The sequence below is a fragment of the Vicugna pacos genome, chromosome 26 (assembly GCF_048564905.1).
Source record: "Vicugna pacos chromosome 26, VicPac4, whole genome shotgun sequence".
NCBI lineage: Eukaryota > Metazoa > Chordata > Mammalia > Artiodactyla > Camelidae > Vicugna > Vicugna pacos.
Window position 1 is genome coordinate 11,052,888 of NC_133012.1, and position 27,554 is coordinate 11,080,441.

Sequence of the window (27,554 nt, forward strand, 5' to 3'; positions counted from 1 at the left end):
GAATTTGGGAGGACAGGCTGAAACTCATGCATGGAATGACACATGGAGTGAAGTCACTGTCTACAGGTGGAATTTCTTCCTCAGGGAAGCTCCAGCTCTGCCCTTAAGGCCTTTTAACTGATTGAATCAAGTCCATCCAGATTATTTAGGGTAATCTCCCTTAAAATCAGCTGGTAATGGACTTTAATCACATCTACAAAATACTTTCAGCACCTCATCTAGACTGATGTTTGGTTGAATAACTGAGAACTTTAGCCCAGCTAAGTTGGCACAAGAAACTGACCTTCATTTTCAGAGAAACCCTCTCTCACCACCAAGTCAGAAACAGGTCACTTTTGCTATACTATTGGTTTTCTCCATGGGATAAGGATAGCACTTATTCCCTGCGGTACTTTATTTTACTATCTCCCATAAAGATCAAGTTCCATGAAAATAAGGCCATATGACTTTGTGTCTACTCAGCAGTGACCATAGTACCTGACACATAGTTGATACTCAAAAAAAAAGTTGACTAAATGTATAGATGAATTTAGAACACTCTGTTATCTCTAAGTATGTAAGCACCTATTCATTTTCAAGCAATGTCTGTCTAAATTCATTTGAAAGACTTCCATGGCATGGGTAATAGCATTCTCCAGAGAAACAGAAGCAATGGGAGATAAACACACACACACACACACACACACACACACACACACACACACACACACACACACATATTTGTTTTAAAGAATTGGCCTATGTGATTATGTAGAGGTAGATCTCCAGGCTGGAAATTCAGGGGAAAGTTGATGTTGCAGTCTTAAATCCAAAATCTGCAGGTTGGAAACTCAGGCAGGGTGTCTATGTTACACTCTTGAGGCAGAATTGCTTTCTGGGGGGAAAAACCTGTCTTTGCTGTTAAGGCCTTCAACTGATTGGATGAGGCCCACCCACATTTTGGGTGGTAATCTGTTTTACTCAAAGTCTACTGATTCAAACTTTAATCTCACTTTAAACTTCACTACAGCATTTAGACTGGTGTTTGACCAAACTGGGCCTGAGTTGACGCAAAATTAACCATCACAGCATGCTTATAAGAAGAACCATTGTATCAATATTAGGTACAGTGTCTAGGGCCTATAAGCTTTTCGGGGAACCTACAAAATGTTTGAGATGTGAAACTAAAATGTGCTGATTCCAAAATGCAAAAGAAAATGTACAACTATGAATTAATATTTAATTCAATGACAAAAAATCATAAGCTTTTTCCCTAACAAATTAAATGCAACTCCATTCTTCTGTACCTCACAACTATATTTAATGGGGGTTGCATTTTAATATGTTTAATATGATTTGAACTTATTTGTAGCCTAGGGAGTTCCTTCTTCCCCATTAATTCCTCTACTGTTTGTCTAGGTCTGTGCCATCTGTGGCCTAGAATAAACAATCCATCTGTTAGGAAACATCCTCCCAAAGTCAATTGAAGCATTCCCACTTCTCCACTTCCCTTGCATTTAAAAATTTTCCTACCTCTGCAGATGATTGCTTCTTTATCTAGCCACTACAGTGTGCCCGTGTTACATTGCACCTACGGTTCTTTAATGGAAATATTTGTTGCCATTTCTGTCTCCCTAGGCAATTCAGAGCTACTTGAGGGCAAGAGCCATATCTTATTCATCCTTCCATTCTAGTGCTTAGCACAGGTCCAACATAAAATGGTAGCCCAATAATGCTCATCATTTTTATTATTCAGTTGTTTTACCTTCAGCTACATTCAACCAACCAGCTTTATCTTCTATGCTGTTCCCTACTTTATCTAATCTTCATAATAATTCTGTTGAAAACAACAGAATAATTCTGTTGAAAACAACAGAACAATTCTGCTGAATAACAGGCATTGCTATATCTAATTTTAAGATGAAGGCATCCAGTCTCAGAGAGGTGAAGTGATTTGCTCAGAGTTCTCCAGCTAATGTTGGCTCTCTTTTAGATTTTCTCCTCTGTGCAGAGCTGTCTGTCACTAGGAGGTGATCCTTGCCCTTAAGATGCTTTTGTATCAGGTTATACTCTCCCATTCTTTACTTAAGGCTACTTGCTCTTGCATGTGCCTTCGGAGATGCAGAATGGCTGGTCTGGGCCAGTGTTCCAATGCACTGGGTTCAGTAGATAGACCTCTACCAGCCGAGAGATGGCCTCTTGTTCTTGCCTTGCCTCTAGGCAGGGTCTCTTGTATTTCTTGTCTAGACCTCAAAGAAAAAAATTCTCTTTAAATGTTCCTCTCTACACTTCTGCTTCCTCAAAACCTTCTTAACTTTAACAGGTGCTTACTGAGTACATCGTATGTACCCAGCAGTGTTCTATGTGTGGGGAATATAGCCATAAACAAAACAGAGTTCCTCCCTTTGCAGCTCACGTTGTAGCAGGGAGCTGGTCAATAAAGTAATCGAGAAGTAGATATATAAGGGGGTGGTGACAGGTACTGTTAAAAAAAAGAAAGAGCATAAGGAAATACTATAGGGAGCATTAGGAGAAATGGTTGGGAGGAGGAATCTTACTCTTTTAGAACCCACCTCCCTTCATGTTCTTGCTCCCCCTCCCCAATCCGGTGAGTTGACTGTCCACCGTGGGCAAATGAGATTTTTCACTTACTTAGTGAAAAAAATATGACAGTCAGATGACTGGAAAGGCAAACACTGCAGTCTGCAAACCAAACCAGAACTTCTGAAAGCAATGCTTTTCGTACATGTCATTAAGTACTATAACTCCAAATGCATTTTGGTTTCTATGGTGAGTTCCCTTTATCGGAAAGTCCACTTTTCTACTGCTTATCTCCAGGGCTTTTGTTTGCCTTTTGCTCACCCAGGCTTTCCTAAACCATATAAAAGATCAAAAAGAGCCTGGTTGAGGCTGCTCTTACAGGAAAGCACCAGTTAAGGACTCTGGAAAGGACAGTATCTTCTGTTCCAGGTCATGATGGATTGGCTTCAGCTATTCTTCCTCCAGCCTGTATCACTTTATCAAGGGGCTGCTTTTCCTTTTGCACTTCTGTTTAATTACCTCTGCATTACGGATTCATTTTCCACTCATGCCAGGTAGGTTTGATGGCTAGTTTTGCTCTTATGTCTATGAATACTACAGTAGGTCAAAAAGCTCAGATTGGAATGCAGATGTGAATATTAAATATTAAATACACTGGTTGTGTTTAAGTTATCATCACTGCCACTGATTATTGACTACTTGATCATAAATATGTCTGATAGAGTGAATCGGAACTGAAAATTGACATCATGTCTGCACTGACTCAGCCAAAATTTGATAGGTTCACAGTAAGTAGGAAAAGGCTGAAAGTAAGCCAGGGAGAGATGGATGTTGAGGTGGTAAAGGAATTCCCCAAATGGATGCATCTATACCCCAACATCTATACCCCTCCCCGATATTCTTGAACAGTCCTAATTTCATGGAATTCTATCATTTTCAGTAAAGTTAAATTTTATTAAATATACACCAATGATTTTTAAAATGCCTTTGTATGATTTCTCAAACTTTGTTAGATTAGCTATATCTCAATCTGGAATCCAATAACTATTATTGCTAGGGATTTGATAATTTGATTGAAATGATGTTTTTTATAGCTAATAAATTCAAAACATTAGAGACAGTCTCTATTTTTAAAAAGAGTTTTATGGAATATCCTTTTGTAAAGCAAAAATCCATTGCCAAAGTTCTACCTCCTAATAATTCACTTTTTTGAAAACTAGGATTTTTATATACTGGAGAATCTTAAGTAAAATCTATCTGTATCTGACAATCAGGATGGCTGAGCTTGATTAAACTGTGGTAGGTTATTACATGTTCACAACTAGTTGACAGCCCTTAACCTTCGTTTAGGAGACAGGGGAGGCCCTTGTGGAAACGTTTCCTGTTGAGAAAGAATCGCAAACAATAAAGAAAAACAAGTGCAAAAATAAGAGTGAATTCCTGTAGGATTAAAGTTGCTGGCTCTGGAGTCAGCCTGGTGAGTCCTGGCCCCTCGCCTCCTAAGTGTCCTTGTGTGTGTGAATAAACTCTCTTTGAGTTTACCTGTAAAAGGGGAATAATGTCTACCTCATGGGGTTATTCTAAGGATTAAATAAAGATATTTCTTATAAAGGGATTCTTAGCACAACGCCCAGAATAAAATAAGTACTTAAAAAAACCATACATCCTGCATTGCACATGTGTAGGCATTTTAATGTTTACAGATCCCCAGGGCAGTTGCTTCTAGGAAGAGCTTTGCTTCAGGTTTCACTTCTGCTGTGTTAGGAAAAAGTGTTCTCCGTTATTTCCCGATGGCAGGGAGGCAAAGACTTGGACCATAGTGTTCATCGGGGTGGGTGGGGGAGGAGTCACCCCAGGCCTAGGCTGAAAGAGCAGCTCAGGAATGGCCAGGGCCTGTGGAATAGAGTCCTCACACTGAGGCACCTACCGTCACCCTCAAGAAAGAAAAAGAAATTCTTGGAAAGGTGTGTGCGTCACAAGGGCAAGGGGCCATGATCTACGCCCTGTGACGTAGAGAAAATCCTCTTTGGTTCACTTTTCCTGTCCCTGATCATTCAGTCCCTGTTTCACATTTGTTCTGGCCTCTTTGTTCAGATCTATTAATTAATTCAAAGGAAAAAACAAACCAACCTCTGTATACTGTGCAAAGGAGAGCTGAGTCTTCATAATGTGGAGTCCCTGGGGCCTCCTCAGATCTGCCAGGCACCACGAGGCACCTCCACAAACCACTTAACTGATGTGGGTATTTATGTTTTAAAAAAAGCTCTGAGTCATGAGATCTTAAAATGCTATAGAGAGGATTATGGGCAGATATAAAAACTTTCTAATGGAGTTTTCAAATGCTTATCAAAGGGAGGCATTGAATTCCTTCCACCACCACCTTTTTTTAGGGCCAGGGCAGTGCGACTCTATGGAAAAGGAGACTCATGTGGATGAGACGGTGTCTGGAGAGCCCTCCTAGATCCTCCACCTGAGAGTCACATCTTTTCGGTCGGGCAGCAAGCCCACGGCTAGGTGTTTAAGATGGCCCCACTGGGAAACATTCCAGGCCTGTCTCCACAGGATTGTTAGGGGCAGGTGTCCGCACGGGCTTGGCAGATATCAAAGAGGGGTGCCCAGGGTCCTGGAGGCAGGAATCAAGATTTGTCTCCTGAGAAAGTTGTTTACAAGTTGACTCTGGCTCTTTCCTTTGGAAGAAGATGAGGAAGACTTTGCAGGGACAGCAGTGTTGCTTCTGTAGGGGGTAAGCTGGGGCCCACCTCCACTGGGCTCCCCAGATGGGTGGCCATCTGGAGTGACTCACCTGTTGCACTCTGTAAGGCAGTCTCATGGTCGGGCCATGCTCTCTTCCAGGTACCTCTTCCTCCTGGTGGGAGGCAGTGCCCTGGCCGTGGCCGCCATGGGTTCCTTCGCTGTGCTGGTCTTCACCCCCGCTCTGTGCGCCGTGGTTCTGATCTGTTTGCTCGGCCCCCGGGACGTCCACAGGTGGACTTTCCTCTTTCAGATGAGCTGGCAGACGCTGTGCCACCTGGGTCTGCACTACACGGAGTATTACCTGCAAGAAGCTCCTTCCACAAGGTAAGGCAGCCCCTTCCTGTGCTTTGGCACCAAGCCCACCAGGAGTCTGCATGCACCAGGTGGTCGTGGAGAGAACCTGGGCATTGAGTTTGAATCTGAATTCTTCCACATCTCAGCAGTGTGAACTTGAGCCAGTCAGTTAACCTCTATCAGCCTCAATGTCTTTTTCCGAAATGAAAGGTGTGTGTATGTTGCAGGGGTAACTACCTATCCTGCAAACCTCTTATGTTAGAGGTTATGAATGTAAGTGTAATTATATGACTAACACCCTAATAACTACCATGTATTGCCTCCACAGCATGGTGTCTGGCATTAGCTGTAATTGTCGTGACCACGAGAAAGGGGGTGAACCAGAAGTCCCAGGGCTACAGGGCCAGCCTATAGGTGACTAAGCACAGTACGCACACCTCAGCGTAGGTGGTTTAGACACACAGTCAGCAGCCTCTCCTCCCTCTTAGTAGGACAGGGAAGGTATCAATCCACTGTAAACCTTTGCTGCCTTCCCATGGCACCTGCTGTGTAAGAGTTTTATTTTGATTGAGATTCAACTGTTTGTTCCATCCCCCTAGAAAAAGGGAAGTCACCCAATCCAGGGGAAAAAAAATCAGGTGCTAATTACAGTCTAGGGAAGTGTTTTCCTGAGTCGGTGAGATCACCAGGATTAGAGGGAGGGAAACAGGTATCTCTGCCATCCCGAGGCCTGTTGTCTCTGGCTTCCGCTGTGATCCCTGTTGGCTTGGGTCCATAGTTGCTCCATGAGCTGGAGCTGGGACCCTGTTGAGGAGGGTCAGCTCTCTGATTCTAGCTCCCTCACTATGCCATCCCTCCCACATCCAGAATCCTTTTCTTGATTCTATTTTCACCAAAGGCTTGGGGCTGGCTTCTCTGAAGGCAAGGCAAGATGGCAGGTGGGTAGGGGGTGGGGAGCCCTGACTGCGATGTGGTGAGTTAGAGTTTTGGCAAGGAGCCGGCACCTGATGGGGCTGGAGGAGTGAGTTGAACAGAACCTGGCTAGACGGGAGGGAGGCTGAGCCAGAGCTGAAGTGGGAAGGTGTGTTAGTTTGTTCTGGATCTCATGCCAAGTACCGGGAACACGATGGCTTCAATAATAGACGCTTATTTCCTCTGTAGGCTGGAAGTCCAAGGTCAGGGTGCTGGCAGGTTCAGCTCCTTCTGAGGCCTCCCTCCTTGGCTTGTATGTGGCCGTCTTCTCCCCTCTGCGTGTGTCTGTGTCCTAGCCTCTTTTTATAAGGAGACCAGTCATACTGGATTAAGGCCCACCCTTCTGGCCTCGTTTTACCTTAATTACCTCTTTAAAGACCCCAACTCCAAATACAGTCGCATTCTGAGGTACTGGAGGTTAGGACACCAATGTATGAATTTGGGGTGGGGCACATTCACCCTTTAACAGAAGGTGAGTGAACAGGGGTTGGTGGCATTTGGTGGCTACTCTGCTTACTGTTAGGATAAGTCAAGTAAGGAGATGAGTTGTCCTTAAGTCCTCAGACTCAGAAAGAAACAGCAGTGGTTGGGAAACAGTGCCATTTTGTCCCCACAGAACAGCATTCCTGATGGTAGAGTGTGTCACTGTAATTTTTATTAATTTTCTCCACAATAATCCTGCCAACAGGGTCTTCTGTGCTCTGATGGTGAAGAAGGAGCAGTTCAGGTGATTGGTTAATGACTCAGCACACCCCCTGAACCTCTAGCTTGACTCACTGTTCCTCAGCCCAGACCCCAAAGCCTGCAGAATCTTACAGTCAGCGATGGGTTCATATGCAAAATCTTCCTATGGTCTCTTCACGACTAAGGTTTCGTTTCTTCTACAGCAAATTTCTCCCCGATCCCTGATCCTAATCTTTATAAGCCATTCTTAGAGTTATTATACTCAGTTATTTCCCTCTAATCTTCCTTGTCATTCTTTTATTTGCCTCTCTGACTAATGATTCATTTCTCCTTTTACTTACCTCTCCATCCTGCTCAGAGGAGCCTGTGGTTCTGAATTCATCCAAGCATCTTTGTGGGGGGTACTGCAGGCCCTGAGGTTGGTCTTAATTGTTTACATTTGCCATTTGTCCTGTGTGAGGGGCTGGAAGGGGTTAAAATAAATGTGGAGTGTTTTTACATTTAAAAAAATGTCTTTCAGGTTCTACATCACTCTTTCTTCCCTCATGCTCTTGACCCAGAGGGTCACATCCCTCTCTTTGGACATTTGTGAGGGGAAAGCAGAGGCAGCATCAGGAGGCATCAGGAGCAAGAGCTCTTTGTATGAGCATCTGTGCAAGGCACTGCCCTATTTCAGCTACTTGCTCTTTTTCCCTGCTCTCCTAGGAGGCCCCCTGTGTTCCTTCCAGAGATTTCAGGCTCGTGTTCAAGGGCCCAGCAGTTTGTATCCCAGACACTCTTTCTGGGCTCTGACCTGGAGGGGTCTGCAGATCCTGGGACTAGAGTGTCTAAAGGTGGTCATGCGGTGGGTAGTGAGCACAGGAGCAGGACTGACCGACTGCCGGCAACTCCAGTGCATCTTTGTCATGTGGTCCTCAGCCGGGCTCTTCAAGCTCACCTACTACTCCCACTGGATCCTGGATGACTCCCTCCTCCACGCAGCGGGCTTTGGACCTGAGTCTGATCAGAGCCCTGGTGAGAAGGGGTACATCCCTGATGCGGACATTTGGACACTGGAAACCACCCACAAGATATCTCTGTTCACCAGAAAGTGGAACCAAAGCACAGCTCGGTGGCTCCGACGCCTAATTTTCCAGCAGGGCAGGACCTGGCCCTTGATGCAAACATTTGTCTTCTCCGCCTGGTGGCACGGGCTCCATCCTGGACAGGTGTTTGGTTTCCTCTGCTGGGCTGTGATGTTAGAAGCTGACTACCTGATTCACACCCGTGTCAACCTGTTCATCAGGTCCTGGCCAATGTGGCTGCTCTACAGAACCCTCACCTGGGCCCACACCCAGCTCATCATTGCCTACATCATGCTGGCCGTGGAGGTCAGGAGCCTCTCTGCTCTCTGGCTGCTGTGTAATTCTTACAACAGTGTCTTTCCCACAGTGTACTGTATTTTGCTTTTTCTATTAGTGAAGAGAAAGCATAAATTTAACTGACGTCTTTCCCCAACCTTCATCTTATACATCCATGAAACAGACTTTAGAAAGTGCCAGATGGTGCCTTGAAGATGCACGTGTTTGAACTTTTCCATAATAAATGTTTTTTTAAAAAAATATTGGATGTATATACCTCATGTCTTGGAAAAGAAATCTGTATATCTACTTTAACCAGCTATTAATACTGGTACTGAGGAACCAAAAAAGAAAAAGACATGATTTCTTCCTTTAGGGTTTACAGTTTGGGTGTGGAACCAAAGTTTAGGTTTAATATGATACATAAAAACATAAGGTACTGCGAACCAATGGCAAATGGTACATACAGATGGTCTCCAACTTACAACTCCCCAACTTTATGATGATGCAAAATTGATATGTGTTCAGTAGAAATCGTACTTCAAATTTTGAATTTTGATCTTTCCCTGGCTAGTGATTTACAGTACGATGCTCTCCTATGATGCTGGCAGTGTAGCCACATCTCCCAGTCAGTGACACAATCATGAGAATAACCAACCAATACACTTACAACTACTATTCTGCACCCAGACAACCAACCTCTTTTCCACTTGCAGTAGAGTACTCAATCAATTACATGAGATATTCAACACTGTATTATAAATAGTCTTTGTGTTAGATGATTTTGTCCAACTGTAGGCTCATGTAAGTGTTCTGGGCACCTTGAAGGTAGCTGGGCTAAGCTATGATATTCTGTAGGTTATGTGTATTAAATGCATTTTCAATTTATGATATTTTCAGCTGATGATGGATTTATCAGGATGTAACCCCGTTGTAAGTTGAGGCAGATCTGTACATGGACATCCAAAAATTGAGGGTCCAGTTGTTACACTTGGTTCTGGAAAGCAAGTTTAGCAAAACAAAATCAACAAAACCAAACCTAAATAGTATTATCGGTGTGTTACATGAACTAGAGATGTATCCTTTCCAGAAGTAATCTGAAAACAGTCATCTGAGTAATTGTAAAATTGGTATTACATCAGAGATAGGTTAATAAACCGAAAATCCAGCGAAGACTAGACAACCACTTACATAACTGTTAAATACAAAACTGACCCATGAAATATGTCACACAAAGAGACGAAAACAAGAAGTAAATGCCATTTCAGTACAACTTTGAGGGTCTGGTCCTTTTTCTTGGCATATCCTAAATAACTTCTTCTGTTTCTTTCTTGTTGGAATTTGAAATACACCAAGAGAAAGATGTCAGGACCTCCAAGTTACAGTGAAGCAATGTCATTTTAACTAGCGTTTTCCCATTACTGCCACATCTGTGGGCCACGTGGATTGTTATATAATCTATTTTTTTCTTTACTTCAACTTACTTTTAAAAACTTACCCTCCTTCTGAGCAGTAGCATTGGTGAAAATCGGCTTTAGTGTACTAACAATATTTTATTCTAATGCTCACTAAAAGAAACACATCCTTGTTTAGATGAAAAATGTTTGTGTACCACTTAAAATCACTTGCTTCCCCCAGGATTACATCTGTCGCACTATAGGAAGCATTGTACAAGTATCTAAGCTTCCAAAACCAATCATCTTCATCCTCCAAATTTAAAATGGCAAGAAATCTTTTAATTTTTAAAACTTGACAAACATAGTACTAAGAGGTTATGGATCACTTAGAAAGTTGGGTCAGTATCACTCACCAACATTTAGGCAAACAAATAGCTCCCAATCTTAGCACACAGCACAACAAGCAGCAAGGGCCTGGAACATACGGCAAGAATCTGTGACCTTACCCAGCACGGTTCTTTTTCTCATTACGCTCAATAGCCCAGATGAGACAATGTGGACAAAATGGGGTTTCCAGGGTTGGGAATGGTCAAGGGGGGTATAGTAGGTAGCCAAGAGGGTGTTAAGACTCTCAGACCATCACAAGCATTGAAATGACAACCCTTAGAAGCCCCCCAGAGAAGCAAGTGGGATGGTGGTGGTGATGGTGGCTGTGTCATAAATTGGGAGAAAAGTCAAATAATCATGGAAGCATTATCTTTTACAGAAAAAAATGTTTAACATTAGGAGAACGGTTAAGCAAATTACGATAAACTGTTACAGAACTATTAAAAATGATTGCTTTTTTATAGAGGCAATTCTAGGGAGCTGGCTACATGAATGTATATGTGCCCCAGTTTATGAAAATCCTTTGAACTGTACACTTAAGATACGTGCAAGTTTCTGGATAAATGTTACACTTCAATAATTTTGAGTGAGTGCTTTTAATGATTAGGGAAATGCTTATGACAGAATGTTCAATTTTGAAAATAAGTTAATTAAGTCTTTCAAAGTGCAACTTGGTCTCCAAATCTACTATTGATGGTCAGGGGTAATTTCTGCTCCTCTGATTGGTTAAAACCAGGACATCTACTTCCTTCTCTTCCTGTTGGCATCTTCTAGGAAGGGTTTAATTTAGCTGGATAATATAAAGAACAATGCAGTTTGAGGGAGTTAATCTAAGGAAAAAAGTCAGAGCCAGAGATGGAGACCCGAGAGCCATCTGTCTGCAGAGATCCTGGGGTCCAAGAAGGCAGGGAACAGAGAGACTCCCTTCAGTCCTCATTTCCTTTGTTAGGACTGAACTTTTGCAGTCCTGGCTCCTTGGCAACTTTATTTTCCCTTTCCTTCAGTTACTGATTGTCACTTGCAAGACTGTGCCCACTACCTCCCCAGTTCCCTTTGACACGTGACTGATAGCTTCTGCTTATTCTCCTCTTATTAATCTATGGCTCTGATCTTGCTTCCGAAACTGGATTTGATGTTCTTCTTCTCCTGTTTGATCTAGAAAGGGCCCCAGGCCATCCCTGCTTTTTATCTCATTCTGGCTCCTATGTTGACAAATCATGCTTATCCTCTACAAATGCAAGGAAAAGGCCAGCAGCCTCCGTCCTGTGAGCAGTAGCCCTGGACAAGTGAGTTAGATTCTGTGGGCCAAGTACTAGAGCTAAGCCCCAGGTGGGCATACACTTTCTGAGCCCTGGCCTCCCACCTTGGTATCAGCCTAATTACTCTGAATGGTTTGGTAGGAGCCCTTACAGATCCTCTCCCCGTTTGCCCCCAGGGGACCTCATCCCCTTGTTTGAAAGTATCAGCATATGAGATTCTAGTGATTAAGAAATACCTAAAAATGGGAGAAGCCATGATAACTGAAAAGCTCAGAATGCAGATGTTGATGCAAATAATCAACAAACAATCTATTAATAAGGAACAGATGAGAGGTTTATTCCAGCCAAGCTGAGGACTAGCCCAGGAGGGCAGTTTCCACCAAGAAAGAAAGTAACCTTTCTTTATATCTTGTCAGAACAAAGAGCATATATCAATCATGACAGAAGTACATTCCTTCAAAGTTTCAACAGTTACAGATTAGCATGTACACAGTGAGTCAGCATGACTCTGGCATCTGGGAAGGGAACCTTATCTTCAAAGGAGTACTGGCATTGGTATTATAGGAAGAGAGGATTTTAAGGGCAAAAACGGCAAGGTTACATTTAGTTCTATGAGCTGTTTATCAAGAATTATAATTGGAACTGGCAAAAAGTAAGGGTACATTAAGTAGGGATTGGTTGGGGTCCTGAATGGTTGTTTAGTCATGAGGGGGAGACCTGAGACCACAAGGTTGCAGTTGGCAGGTGTTGTTCGGAATACGACCTTGGGCCTGGTACAGTTCCAAGAAAGTTCAAGTACTCAGAGGGGCAGAGGTGTGTCTGAGACCAGATACTCAATGGCCACCCGACTCCACTTTTGTATGCCTGAACCCTGATTACTCCACTATAATTTCAATTTGTCATCACTGGCAAAGCTTAATTAGAAGATAACAAAAAGCTACAAAATTTGCCTTCTTAAGAGGACCAAGGAACCATAGATGCCATTATTTGTCTGTTGAAATGGCATTGCCTAGTGAATGTGCCACAAAAACTTCAGGTTACCTCTTGACCTCTTGTTTTGGATAAGCCAGGCTCACAGGGCAGTCCTGGCCCCCAACGCATGCAGCTACTCACTGATGCTGGCCTCCTTTTCCATCTGCTAGCAGATGCCATGACCAACCAACAGGCAGCTAATGGCTCTAAGTGATCGACCCCAATTGTTACATGTCTCCAAAGGAGGTGACCCCATCTTGGTTTCATCTGTAATGTAGTTTTATAAAGCAAACTGTAAGAAGACTTCACTGATACACATCCAGGCTGTTGACCCATCAATCCTTGATTCATCAGTTCCACAAGAACACGGAAATGGAGGCCCAGGTGGAGACTGCTGAGGAGTTTGTCTCGGTGAGAACTTGAAGATCGTGAGAGCCAAGTTCTACCTCTGCCCAAAGGATGCCACTCAGCCCATGTGACCAACATCCTGCAGGCAATCTCTCCCTGGTCATCTGAGAGGCCCTGGCAGCCAGTCTGCCAAGCTTGCTCATGAAGGGGAAGGGATCAAACAATGAGGAGCAGGCTGATGGTGAAGCAGGTCCAGTGGCTTTGAAAGAACAGATCTGACCACTGTCTCTGCAGGAGCACTGTGGAGACCAAGAGATTATGGACCTGGAAATGACCAAATGCCATAAAAGAATTGGCAATCATGAGTAATTATCCTGGTTAAAATGCCAACTATTAGACTGTAGATTCAGGTCACTTTCAACAGGTTCTTCTTTACGTGTTTTTATAACATAGCAGATGGTGCAGAAATCTTGGTTTCCTATCACCTTGGGGTTCAGCTCTGAGAGGTGAAGGGGTAGTGACTGTATTTTATATGAACTTTCTCAACTGCACCTATTTCTAAGACAATAAAACTACGCAAAAAATTTGAACAGACACTTCACGAAAGAACAGAGACTTCATTTTTGGCTGTTACAAATAATGCTGTTATTCATACTAACACTAGATTCAGAGTATTTAAATCAGAAAGAAGTTAAAGTACAGGATAAGAGGTTAGGGACAGGAGAGAAATAAGAGTAGTCAAAAGAAGTGCGGTGGTCTGTCTTGCTAGATTTTACTTCCCTCTTCTTGAGATCAGGCTTGGCCATGTGACTTGCTGGTCAGTGGAAGGGGAGTGGAGGTGGTGAACATACCCAGGCAGAAGTTCTAAGAGCCCTGACGTGGGTCTCCATGCTGGGTCTCTTCTGCCCAAAGCGTGATGGCGTTCCTGACAGAGTGTTCTCTGTCAGCCATGGCTCTGTGCTACAATGCCAACCCTCCAGGAATTTATAGTTATAAGAGCAAAGTGTCAATAATATTGTTTTGTCTAGTAAAGGTTTTAAGCAAGACAAATGATGATATCCCTAGGTAACAAATGGATATGGTAAACCAGTAGTTTGGACATCGTGTCCACCCATTATTTTTTTTTCAAACCCTCCTCTTACATCTTCACCCCCATGCCCCCGATATGGACAATCAGAAACTTGGTGTTCACCTCTGACTCTTCTCTGTGTTCCACACAATTCATCAGCAAATCTGCTTGATCGATTCCTTTAAAATAAACCCTAAATCTCACCACCTCTCACATCTGTTTCTGGGACCCAGAGATCAGGGTGTTGGAATCAAGAAGCCCCGACTACCATGGCTGCTGCCCCAACAGCCTCCTGCACCTCAGGGAGCTGGGGAACCCACACCAGAACGCACTCTGGAGATGCTCATCTCTAGGATGCTGCCTGACAGCAGAAGACTAGCCAGCGCAGAATGGAAAACCACCCTCCACCCCACTTTTGCTTCCCAAATCGTTCCTCCTGTGAACCCATACACTTCTCCTCTGCCATGTACAGGCATCAGCTTCCTTTGGTACATTCTTGTGACTGTCTTGTCTCACTAGATTGCTAACTCAGAGAGGGATCATGTGTCCCCATCTTTTTCTGTTCCCCAACAGCATCTAGAATGCTGTCATATAGTGCATAACTGCCACTAGGAACAAAGAACTTCTCTAGTCTGCTATATGGCTCAGAATCAGCTTTCTTAATCCTTTGGAGATTAGCACCCTCTTCTTCACAGCTAGACTCATAACTAGGTTTTAGAGCTGATTCTTACCTACATTTTGGAAGTTGATGATTTAGAGCATGACAAAAATAAATCAAAATCCATCCATCTTAGTTTAATCCTAAGAAGCTGTTCGATTGTGAACTTTTGGAAACAACCTTAAATGCTCTATGTAAGTATACCTAGGTTTCAGGAAAACATCTGTCCAATTTTGGGGAGGTCCACAAATCTACACAAGTTCACTGACTTTTATGTCACATTATATTTATGAATACTGAATGATAAATTGATCTGACAAGAGAAAAAGACATTTCTGGTATTAAATGCCAAACTATAAATCAAAATAGCTAAATGGCAAAGTAGTAATGCTCTTACAAATATATATGGAAATACTTATTTGCTCTATAACATTTTATTATTCTCTTTTATGGTTTTTGTGATTGTAAACTGCAACAAAGTTTCCCTTTCATAGTATTAGCTATTCTACTGGCTCCTAAAATAAAAAATTCCTGATTTCTCCCTGCCAGTACTGCCTCTATGTACACACAAGAAAACAGAATTATAATTGAAAAAGGAATATTTTATGGTCTTAATTTCTCACTTGTGACAACATTTTTGGACATTCTCTGTTTTAGTCTCTCCACCTGGAATTTACAAGCTTAAGAGTTAATATTTGAATTGTTGTGACTTCAGTGTCTAATCCTAAACCCAGGGATAAATTCAAATAATCTTCAAGAGACTGGAAGCAAAATACACAGTACAAAGTTTCCAAAAAAAAAAAATTAACTGCAAAATTGTCTTCTTCTTGAGACTTTCTGCAATTGAAAGCAAATAGTGAAGAGAGATGTAAGATATCAGAAGTCAGAAAAAGCTCTACGACTACCTTAAGCCCAGAATAACTCCTACATTAAAGCGTGGAAAACTGAACTTTAAGGCTGAGGCTTCTGCTGCACAGCACAGTAACGTCTCCCTGTCTGGTACTCCCTTTCACAACGCCTCTTTATTTGGTGTAGTTAACAAGGACAGTCTTTTAAAAAGCCCTTTCCATCACAAAGGATTTCATTTGTATAAGAAGTGGGAGACACCCTAATTAAGCCCACTGATGTTGTACTGTGTACAGAAATGTTAGGTACTTGATTCAAGTCAGCTTGGCGACCTCATTTTTTCCCCTAACTACTTTCTAGTCTTACTAACATAGTATTGACTAGAAAATTAGAAACAAAAGGAGTGCTAGGAACAAACACTCAGTTACAAGAAAAGCCAGCAAAAACACAATTCCAGAAAAATGCAGGTATGGGTCACTTAAAATAGGAGGGAAAGAATTTACAATAACCATAAATTACCAAGGAAAACTCAAATGTTGTAATATATTCTAAGAATAAAATATAAAAGGGTATATGATCCACTTAACACTTTCATCAAAACAGTTGAAATAAAACCAATATTAGTTTTTTTTGTTTGTTTGTTTTTTTAAGTTAAGCTTTAGTTATCTATCATATTTATTTCACAAAATATGTTCTCTTCCCTGGGACTGCCAGAAAGTTAGGAGGCCTGCAACCGAGTAAGAGCTTCTCACCCTTTACTGACAGAAAAGATAACACAGGCTTACAGGGAAGAAATATGAATTTGAAATTCCCACCAATTTTATGTATTTTACATAAAGCCTCTTGAGATCTAAAATGTACATGTCACTTAATGGTATGTTGCATGGCTCCTTGTTGAATCTGATATGCCGATTTAAAGTTACCTAAAATTTATGAATCTAGTAACATTCAATATAAATATTCTAGAGTTTACTTTTGAAATCTGGATTATTTTGACAATGCCCCCAAAATCATATTAAAGGATCTATGATCTGAATTTTTTAAAGTATATAATGAGACTATAATTAGGACAATCTGGGACAAGATTCATGTTTGATAAGAGAGAACAGTACTTTTCACACTGTACCACACAGATGGATTTTTTTTTTACCTTTAACTGTTTGAAATGTTTGCAAAAAGCAAAATGCTCTAACAATGAATAATAAAAAATATATAATAAAACATGCAATCATAAAAAAGTTCTGAAAATTTAGGAACAAGTACAAATTTGACTTAAGATGGTCAGGAGTCTTTTTATGGCAACCAAACCTTCTATGGCTGTTTTTGTAAAAGGTGAGGTAAAACATTCGATTTCCCCAGATTACCAATCCTTTCACTACAGCTCAGACTCATAGGGCTTCACTGCAGCACTTATTACTGCGGCTTCAATTTTATTTTGGAAGCAAAACCTCCACAAGTCTAACCATACAACGCCATCCCTGCTTTACAGTGCATTATAAAGACGGATACTGCACTTTAGGAACTGAAGTGTGTTGTGTATTTCCATCTCAAAAACACCCACAAACTACAATAGATATTTAAAATCTTTATTGTTTCATCATCAAAAGTTTTCTTTCCATAGAAGAATGGCAACGCAGGATCAGTGCATATTCTATGGAAAAGTCATACCCCAAGTAACTAGCCTAGAAACCAAAGACAGCACTACGTCAAGCTCGTGTGCAAAGTCCGAGACACAATGCTGCCAGTGCGATTAGTAGACAGAAAGAGTATGAGCTGCTAGAAAAGGAGTCTGTGGCAAGGAAATCAAACAGTAGCAGTGCACCGCACTGACACTCCAGAACAGAAAATGGGGAGGACCAGAGAACGCACCCTCTCCAGGAGATCACAGGCACTGAGTTCCCAACTGTGTCGCCAGCTGTCTAATCCACTGCTCCGCACCTTCCTCTTTCAGTCGACCACACTAACACTGTGAGCCACTCTCAGCCTGTGTGTAAGTGTGATGGCCACACAGCCACGTGCACGCCATGTCACTCTGCTTCCCGTCTCATGGCTAAAAGTAACAGCGCGGTTTGGGCAATGAAACCTGTGGCCTTTAGGCATCTTTAGCAAGAAGCCGAACAAACCCACAACTTGTTCCCATTTTTTGGAGAAACCAGCTTTACAGAACAACAAAAGATAGCTGTCATGATTACTCAGTTTTGTCTGAAGGCAAAACAATTTTTACGTAAGTACACTGAATAAACATACAAACGAGGTCCTTAACAAAATACTGTCAGACCAACTTGAACATTTTCATAATGAGCTCCTGAAAGAAGTACTGGTAATTGTGAGGTGCAAATGACCACTATGATTTGATCATGCCTGGTTACCGGGAATTTTTTGGTCAGGTTTGTGTCTGAAGCTGCAATACAGCTGGATTTGGCTACTCTGCATTAATTCACACAATAAAGGCCATTTGTAAAAGGAAACAGCAGATCTATGAGGATGAAATAAAAATCAAAACAGTTGAGAGATATACAGGAAACTTGTCTTAGATATTTTAAAATTACATATGATATAACCTTAGGGAATAAGAACTACAATTACTGTGGTCTAAATCTTGAGTTGTTAATACATGGATCATCGGCAAGACTAACAAGTGACTTGTCAATCACGTCAAGGCCTTGCGGGGTGGGGGACACTCGATTGCATGATGTAGCGGTCACTTTCCGGGTGCATTAAACACCTCTAATTTAATGTGTTATTCAACTATATTTGAAAAGTTATTTCACTTCATATATACAACGTATGAAATAAGTTAAAAGGAGGAAGCGGGGAAAGGTTTTCCGGTTTGTAGGATGCAAACACACAACTTTCCCATGTCAGCAGTAGTTTCGTGTGTGTCCCTTTACCCATGTAAAACATGAAAGGCTGAAAAAAGATCAAAAAGTTCACTTATAAATAGAGACAGGATTCAAAAGATGGAATTTCAACGTCGTTTCTTCCCACAATGCAACTCACTCTACTTCAACTATAATGAACATAAATAAAAACCATATCTCAAAAATCTGTTTTTACACCCTTACCTTTAACAACACTAAATTCTTCTAAAAATTGAGAAGAAAAGCACTCCATAAGCAAGTCCATAAAATAATTTTCCATTCACAAAACACCTGTTCACCGGTAAAACCAGCAGCCCTATGGAGGGCACGACATTAATACTTGGCCCCTCTGAGGTATAAATGCAGCTATATTTGCACTGAGTATATAGTCTATAAGGTATGCTAATGGTCTGCATGTTTGCATAAAATTGGGAGTGATGTCATCCTGACTGATTGAAAACTTATTTTTATAACTTTGTGTAATAATGGAGGTTAAATAATTTCGAGAAAAAAAGATGTACTTTAGCCTAGTAACAGCTAGCAGAATTCTATTAACCAATGGTTATTACATTTAAAAAATGTTTAACATTGCATATTGATTAAACAAAAAACTGAACAGGGAGGACACATAAATATTTAAATTCAGCAGGACACCACAAAAAGCATACTAGAGATAAGTGTGAAATCAGTCAAGCTTTTCCAAAAGAAAAAATCCTTTTAATCCTTTAGCAAGTCTCTGTGAAATAGTATGCTTACAATAAAAGTGACAAGGGAGCACCTAGAATACCCCCAAGAGGCTTGCTATCCCGCTCAGCATTACTGCCCATCTCCTGTGCGCACAGATGGCCAAGAAATGACAAGTCCACTTGACAAGAGTTCAGTAATTCCTTTCACCACTGCTGCCAGCTGAAGTCGTCATTGCTTCCAAAGACCAAGAAAAAGCCCAGGATAGTTGCAAAGATGACCGTGTTTCCCGTGAGAACAAGTGCACAAGCTCCCCACTCGATCTACGGACGTAAGATAGAAACGCTCAGTTAACAGACGTAGGGAAAAACAGAAGGAAACGAACAGCGAATTACGGCTCTAGTTATCCGCCAATCATGATCTAAGACACATACAACTCGTCACCGTAACTGTGACACGACTGAAGCCTTAATGGTACTTCTACATTGCTGTTTTTATTTATCTCTGGCCCCTTTAAGGAGACAGAAAGTCATAGAAGATGATAATTATTCAAAAGCAAGCTTGACTTCTGGGCTATGAAGAGGCAGCACAGAATTCTACAATTTTCTGTTTACAAAGAAATTTGCTCCAACTCTTCCTTACTAAACCTAAGTTTTATCTAGAGAGCAGATTAAAATATCAGAGATGTGAACACACTCGTGTCCATTTTCTTTAAGAGGCAGGGGGCATGTCATGGCCCTCTCCATGTGGAAGGCTGGCAGGTCTCTGGCTTCTCTGCCATGTCTACCTCCCCAAGGATGGAGGAGCGAGCGTGACTGGTGAGTCTGTGAGGCCCCTTCTACTCTCTGGTACTTTCCCACCTGCAGAGAACACAAGAGCTCCTTAGGTCTTCTGTGTTTTCAGCTGTACGGGGACCAGCCTATGGCTTCAGCACTGGGTAAGTCCATGTGCCCAATTCTGAGAGTGAAGTTGCTGCCAATGCTCTCCAATTATTTCCACCAGTTACCAAATATAAACGCAGGATTTTCATCTCTATCCTCAAGGCTCCTATGTCTCTTACCTCTTTTTCATGTTATTTACCAAAACCTTTTTTTTCTGAGAAAAATTTAACACAGTCTAATGTAAAATTGTTAGTAGAAGAATGCTTTCACTTACCAGACTTGCTCTGGCAAATACAATAGGGAGTCCAAAAGCTGAGACCACAATGCCTGTTGTAAGAAATATGGCAAGTTCCTTACAGGCGTTACTCATGGCATCTGTATCATCCACTAATCTTCTTGCTATGCAGTATGGAATAGGTGAAAGGATATAAAAAAACAGAACAAAGAGGGGCCAGTATTGGCTAGAAAAAGAAAAATAAGTTAATGTAGTTTTTGCTATCTTTGTCATTTTCCTACACACAAAATATGCTTTTTAAAAATAAGGACTGAAGCATACTGCAAGGTACAAAATATGATACAGTTTAAAAATAAGCTATAACCTGAACACTGAAATGAGAAACATTTAGAGTCACAGTATTCCTAAAAGTCAATTATGATACGATGATTAACTATTTCTTAAAATAAAAGGAAATGCTTTATAAATTATAACAAAATCAAAGCCCCAAATTAAAAATATATTTTTCATTTTAGGTTATAAATAAAGAGGTATATGAAAAATGGGATCACTAACACAGTACTTTTAAACAATTTTTATTTATTTTACTTTTTGTGGGGAAGGGAGGTAACTAGGTTTATTTATTTATAATTAGAGGAGGTACTGGGGATCGAACCCAGGACTTCCAGCATGCTAAGCATGTGCTCTGTCATTTAAGCTATAGCCTCCCCCCACTAACACAATACTTTTTAAAATTCAAGGTTCATGCCCTTGACTTCTACTATCCTGCCTCAGCATGAAGCTGGAACACCTGCAAACTTAGCTCAGGTCCCAAGGAACTCCCAAAATACTGAAATCAAAATACAGAAAATGAACTGAAATATTGAAGATTATCACTCAGAATATCAAATTTATCACAATAAAAATAGATGGCTTTTAGTCTGCAGTCTAGCTATTGTGTTTTGTCAATGTCATTTCCTGTTTTTGATAATATAAAACAGTTACGTAAGATATTACCCCTGGGAGAAGATGTGTGTACAGGGGACTTCTCCGTACTGTTTTTGCAACTTCTTGAGAGTCCATCAACATTTCAAAATAAAAGGTGAAAAAGAAATAGATGGCTTTTAAAGGTACCATAAAATAAAATGCATAGCAGATGGAGATTTGTCTGCATTCAGAGGCTTTTGTGATAAGCAAAGCTTTATCTATATGTTTTCCCTAAAAATCTAGCCCTAAATGTTTTGAGAATTAGAAAAATTACAAGTAGACATATCCTTAAGGAAAAAAACATGCAAAAAATACAAAGCACAGGAAGTGAAAAATCAACATTGCCCATGTCTTCATGTTTTCCCTACTTTCTCTTATCCACGCTCCAACTGATGTGGATTCTCCCTTTTAACTTTAAAAAGATGAATGAATCGCTGCACTTTTTCATTTAACAACATTATCTTGAACATTTTACATATTAGCAATCACAGCTCTTCCTCATTCTTTTTAAGACTGCCAAATATTTCCATTGATGGATGTACCATAATTTACCACTTTCCTTTTGACAGACCTTTAGGACACTTTCAGTGTTTTTTGCTATTAAAAACAAGGCTGCCATGAACATCCATACTCTCCCCTGACTATACATATCTTGGCAAACATCTGCAAGTAGATTTGTATGAGTAATTCTAACAAGTGGAAGGGCTAGTTCAAAGAATATATACATTTTGAGAGCTATAAGCAAACTCGTCTCCAAGAAGACGTGCACCTATTTAAACTTCCACCCACAGTACATGACAATGCTTGTCTGCTCAAATCTTTTATGTTTCCCAATGGATTTCATTTAATGTTGAGTGAGGCTGAGTATATTTTCACGTGCTTATTAGCAATTTGCAGCTTTTTCTTATTTGTTGTTCAGTTTTCTATTGAGTTGTCTATATTTTTCTTACTAATTTATCCTATTAGTTTTTAAAAGTTCTTTTTATTCTAAGGAAAGTAATTGTTTACATGACTTTTTTTTCTTAATTAGTTGCTTTAAACTTCACTTACTATTATTATTATTATTTTGCTGAAAAGATATTATAAATTTCTTGTATTTAATTTAATCAATAGGTTCTCAATATGGAGTAGTAGTGCTGGGCTTCTGTGTTGCTAGCCTGCCATTACATTAGACTTAGCAGTAGACAAGGGACAACAGCCGAAGTCTGTTTTGCACCCTGGTGTCCTAAAATCTTTTAAAACAAATTTTAAGTGAAGACTTATAGTTTTTCCTTGGTAAATGACCACTTCTCGGGGCTACTTCTATTGTAGTAAAAAAAAAAAAGAACTAAAGCTTTAAAACTAGAAACATTTTACATTTAAATACTCAAACAGACAAAAAATTGTACTTACTTGTATATTGGAAGGGCACATCCAAGCATCAAAAACATCAGCCCAATTGCTCCTCCAAAGGACAAACTAATCAAAGCTGTTGAATAGAAATAGCAATTAAATTAAATTAATATTATTTTTATTAATGTTACTATGAGCAATCTGAACATTACCTGTGATACCGGAAGCAAAAAGCAAAATGAAACACACCAAAAAAGTAAACATATTAAGAGCAAGTTATCTTTAAAAGCTGAAGTCATATGGTCTCAGAGTAAGTCTTTGGTGGCATCTTCAAAGCAAAACAAACTGATGTTGATTTTTAAAGTCCTGACCTATTGCTGGCACATCACCACTTTCCTAAATTACTGGTTCCATTTCCAATGAGCATCTGAGTCTGTGAGATCAATGCTCCTCCAGACATTAGTATGACATTTTCTCTACAGATCATCACAGTTTTGAAAAGCAGTGTGTGGAGAAACTCCACAGTCAGGTTTATTGACTTGAGCAGCCTCCTCTACAGAAAACCTCTCCTGATCAGCTCCTGCTTCTTGCACATATGCTCCTAATGTCCACAGATAAAAAGTGCCCAAGGATATTCGCAGTCAATAATCTCAATCAATTAATTTTGTTACAGATCCTTAAACAGTGTGTAACGATAGCTGGGTTTCTTTCCCTAATCTCCTACATGTTAGAAAACATGCAGGATAATGGATACAGTCCTTCTGTGGTATCACTATTTTAGGATATTATAACCAACAATGTATGCATTCTACAGGTAAAATACAGAATAACTTATGTCTTTTTTTAAAACCTTAACAGAAATGTTAAAATTCAAGAGTTGCTGAAGGTCTGCAAGTTACCAAGACAAAAATCGAACATATACAAACCAAAATTAACAGTAAAGGGGTTAAATGCTGCTCAGTCCTACTGACACACTTCTCTGAATTAAAATGGTCACAATCAAGGACACCCACGGACGTGGGAACTGGGCAGTTATCATTCAGCTCACTGATGCAGGTCACATCAACCCTGAACACATTTACTCAGTCCTTCACGCCCCTAGACTTTCAGTTCACAAAGAAAAGAAAAAGAAACACCTGCACTTTAATTTATGGCAAATGAGGAACTTTACCAGGGAATGAGTTGTAAACAGTGAAGAAAATACCAAGTTTACCATGTGTTTTGTTCTGTTCAAAACAAGTCCTCATACTCTGGCTCTGATGACTTGAGTGGACACATATCACCCTGGGCCAGCATCCTGGTCTCTGCAGTCCAGCTGCATGGGCCTCTTCCTCTCATTTCCTGGAAACCAGCTGGCTCCCGCATCCATCTGGACTTTGCACATGCTGTCCCCTCTACCTCAAGCACTTTTTCACTCATTCATTTCACTCAAGAAATGTCCAGAGAGACCCAAACATGTAACAGGTGCTGAGGACATGTTAATAAATGAGGCAAGGCCATGTGGCACTGACAAGAGCTTGTACTCTGGCCCCAGTTCTTGCCTCTTTCCGCCAAGTGGACTACTCTTCCTTCAGATCTCAGACCAGTCACCTCTTCCTCCTGAACTTTCCCCAAACCTCCTGAATAGACCAATTCTCCCTATCGTGTTTATTTATTCACTCATTCAGCAAATTAACTACAGAGTGCCTAAAGTGTGTTGCACACCGTTCTTGGCACTGGAGACAGAGCAATGAAAATAAATCAAAGCTCTTGTTTTCATGAAGCTCAAAATGATTTTTTAAAAAGTAAACAAATAAATGTCAAATGCTATGAAAAAACTCAAGTACAGTAAGAGGGTGGGAGGGCTATTCCAGACACATTGGCCTGGAAGGCGTCTCTGAGCAGAGGTGACATTTGAGCAGAGATCTGTATGAAATGAAGACATGAACCAATCACGTGGCCACCTGTGGGAAGCACTCCAGGCAGAGGGAGGTGTGCAGGCATAGGCCCTCTCTGCTGTGTGCACTCCCCATGCTCGTTTACCACAGCTGCAGTGTTACACTGATTTATATTGGTCTTTCCGTCTAAGCTGTTCATGCCACAAGAGCAGGAAAAAAGTTGTTCTGTTGTTGATGATGCTCAGGGCCCAGCTCTTAACGCACAATAATAAATATTTGTAGAATGAATGAAAGGAAAAGGGAAAAGAGAGAGAGAGAGGGAGATGGAAAAAGAGAACAGAAGAGAAGAGAGCCCAACGTCAAAGGGCAGAAAAAAACACATAACTGAGAGTCAGGAGGCAGTAGGTCCTCACTCCTACTGGCCCCTCACTGGCTAGGTAAGTTATCTCAGAGCTGGTTCTTTCTTCTATAAAATACAAGTTGGACTAGATCTAAAAAGCAAGTAACTCTCAGAACACTAAAGATACCTGTTACAAGACATGCTGAAGAAGTGAAAAACTACCTCTACTTTTTGAGATATAATTGCCAAAGAGCTAACTTCATTATTATAACAACACCTTATTTATTCAAGCCATTTATCCAGAATATAGCTTAGACTCCTGAAGGAAAAAAAGAGAAAATAAATGTCACAAAGCCCATACACTGATGCTAATACTCTTTATAAACAAACACTTAGGCTCTTATTCAGAAATTATTTTTTTTTGTGACAATTGTGTGCGAATTCCAACAGAATAAAATCTTTTTATTTTAAAAAACATCTATGCTCATTTATATATATATATATTTCAATAGGCAATTAGTGTACCCAGAACAAAGTTAAGTGAAAAGTAACTTGTCAACACAAGATACAGATAATAGTTACTGTTACCTGTATCTTGTCATGACAAAATTTTCTAAGCTTATTTTGTTTCCCATATTGAAACAAATGAGAAATAGGAAGGAGGGCTGCATACAAGCAAGAACTATCCTCTGGAGGGAGGAGACTGAGGGGGAAAAAAAGGTTAAATCAGGCATAAAAACATGAAAAAGTATTTCAAATTTGTGATCATCTTGGCCAAGAGATAAGTAGCCTTAGGACTCAGTTGCTGAGGTTAACTTTGTTCTATGATAGAGAACAATTACTTATGTCTTATTACCAAAAAAAGAGTCTAAATTCTTTAAGTATACTCTTAAAAAGTTAATGAAGATGATTTCTTTTTTTAAAAGAACTAAAATGAGATAAGATTCAGGTATCAAAAAGTAATTTTATGTGACATCTGACCTCCCAGGCATACTAGATAAGATAAATAGCCAATGAGGTTGAATAAACTGCTCAAAGGTGTTCTCAAAAGTTGTAAAGTTTCTCCAGTCTTACGAAATCAGTAACTAGGCTGATTTACAGACAAACTTCATCATTTGTGTATAAATGGTTGTCCTAGATGACACATCAACCAGGCAACATTTTATATTGTAATTGAGTGATGCAACATTGGGAAGGCAAAACTTAGATGAGTCTGACTTTCACTCCCCAAACCCCCAGGCTAGGGATGGAACAGCCCAATTATCTATCTTCTCAAGAGACTGGGTGCTGGTTCTGTGATTACAAAGAGATTAGAGTAGAAGGGACCAGTACCCTAACCTGGGAGTTAACATAAAAACTCAGTATATAACAAAGTAACAAGCAAGTGACTTGAGAAATAACTAAGGGATTCAATTACAGCAACCATCTCGCCTAATATTAAGATAGGCTAACAGGAAGAAAACATCCTGATAAACAATCACAACAATCAGAAAGTCTTACTGAAACCAAAAGTCTAAGTACAATTCCATTTGAAACACTTTCAGCTGATTAATATTTACGTAGGTCCACAATTACAAAGTTATTTTATAGTCCCAAAGGAGACTGGAAGGTATTTCAGTTGCTCAACTGACCACGATTTACATGGGAAATGAAATGTTTTCAGACATTACAAACACACAAGAAACAGTAAAATGTGACTCTGGGGAAGCAGCTTAACAAAAGTTGTCCTTAAAAGAAATTAAAAACAATATTAAAGTTCTTCAATTCCTGCTTGCCTGACCTTCTAAAAGCCGCAGGTCAGGAACTCAACGTTGTCAAGAGTTAAGTTGAAAACGCTGTTAGTGGTATTTGCTTCTAACCACGCTAACAAAACTATGAGTTGGAAAGAATGCAACATTCCTTATTTCTAAAGGAAATACACAAATAAACGAGTATTTTTCATTAAGTTTAAATGAAAAACTCTTTTATCTTAAAACAAAAACCAACCCAACTAAGTAAAAACTTTGAAATTAGAAAAGCCTCAACGTGCAACTGTGGATACGACACGGAACAGGAGCCCTTTGTGGGTGGCTTACAGGGTCTACCCTATCAGACCAACACCACAAATCAAAATGCATCCGGTTTAGGTGCGTAAAGCTCCGAGTACGGGTTCTGACAGTGGACGTGCTCTCCAAGGTTTTGGAAAGAACGGTTCCTAAGCCCTTGCAGGATGTTCCTGGGGGACTCGGTTCGGCTCAGCACCCGAAGTCGGCACTTGTGCCTTTAAGTGGGAAATGACACTGATTTTCCATAACTGGCATCTCTAGCCACCTCAACCCCCTTAACATCACGCTCTGCCCGCCTCGCTCTCCGATGCAAACTCCTGCAAAACGCGTGTGACGGCCCAAGCGGCTGCCGGACTCCGAACACTCCGCGGGCCACTTCATTCTTCCTACGGGGGGCGAGGGGGTGGGAGCGAGACTGCCGAGGTCGGCACAAAGTAGAGCCTGGCGGAGGAGCCGCCGACCCCGCCGTCCTTGCCTGGATGCCGCCGCGCCCACCTCGGCTCCGGGGCGGCGAGGGCGCAGGCTGGGGTCGGGGTCGGGGATCTGCTGCCAGCGCAGGGACCCCGCGGCGCGCGCCGGGCCACGGGAGACGGCGTCCGGGGCCCGCGTGGGCCTCCCTCCCACTCTGTCCGGGCGGCCGCCCAGCCCTCTGGCGCCCAGCGCCCCCGGCCCACCTTTGATGCCGGCCATGGCGCTGACGTCGCTCCAGCCTCCAGGACCCGAGGCGGCAGCGGCCGGGAGCCCGGAGACGCACGGCAGCGGCGACCAGACAACACCCGGAAGTGCGCGACGCAGCACTTCCGCCGGCGGCTCGCGCTCGCGCGGGGGCGCGG

The 27,554-nt window shown here is 41.2% G+C and overlaps 2 protein-coding genes across 2 annotated transcripts; one reads left to right on the plus strand and one right to left on the minus strand.

Annotated features, from left to right (window-relative positions):
- The first annotated feature begins 2,955 nt into the window (after window positions 1-2,955).
- Window positions 2,956-8,765, plus strand: MBOAT4 (membrane bound ghrelin O-acyltransferase MBOAT4). The gene is made up of 3 exons (XM_006201149.3): window positions 2,956-3,074; window positions 5,374-5,598; window positions 7,745-8,765. The coding sequence occupies exons 1-3, from the start codon at window positions 2,956-2,958 to the stop codon at window positions 8,706-8,708; spliced, it is 1,308 nt and encodes a 435-aa protein (XP_006201211.2). The 3' UTR covers window positions 8,709-8,765.
- A 10,291-nt stretch (window positions 8,766-19,056) lies between these two features.
- Window positions 19,057-27,554, minus strand: LEPROTL1 (leptin receptor overlapping transcript like 1). The gene is made up of 4 exons (XM_006201150.4): window positions 27,396-27,554; window positions 22,520-22,595; window positions 20,201-20,387; window positions 19,057-19,368 (listed from the first exon to the last, which is right to left on the minus strand). The coding sequence occupies exons 1-4, from the start codon at window positions 27,409-27,411 to the stop codon at window positions 19,252-19,254; spliced, it is 396 nt and encodes a 131-aa protein (XP_006201212.1). The 5' UTR covers window positions 27,412-27,554; the 3' UTR covers window positions 19,057-19,251.

Coding starts and splice junctions, on each gene's coding strand:
- MBOAT4 (XM_006201149.3), top strand. CDS start 2,956: ATGGATTGGCTTCAGCTATTCTTCCTCCAGCCTGTATCACTTTATCAA. Junction 3,075..5,373: donor TCATTTTCCACTCATGCCAG/GTAGGTTTGATG, acceptor GCTCTCTTCCAG/GTACCTCTTCCTCCTGGTGG. Junction 5,599..7,744: donor CAAGAAGCTCCTTCCACAAG/GTAAGGCAGCCC, acceptor AATGTCTTTCAG/GTTCTACATCACTCTTTCTT.
- LEPROTL1 (XM_006201150.4), bottom strand. Junction 20,388..22,519: donor TGTGCCCTTCCAATATACAA/GTAAGTACAATT, acceptor TTCTTTTTCTAG/CCAATACTGGCCCCTCTTTG. Junction 19,369..20,200: donor TATTTGCCAGAGCAAGTCTG/GTAAGTGAAAGC, acceptor TTACGTCCGTAG/ATCGAGTGGGGAGCTTGTGC.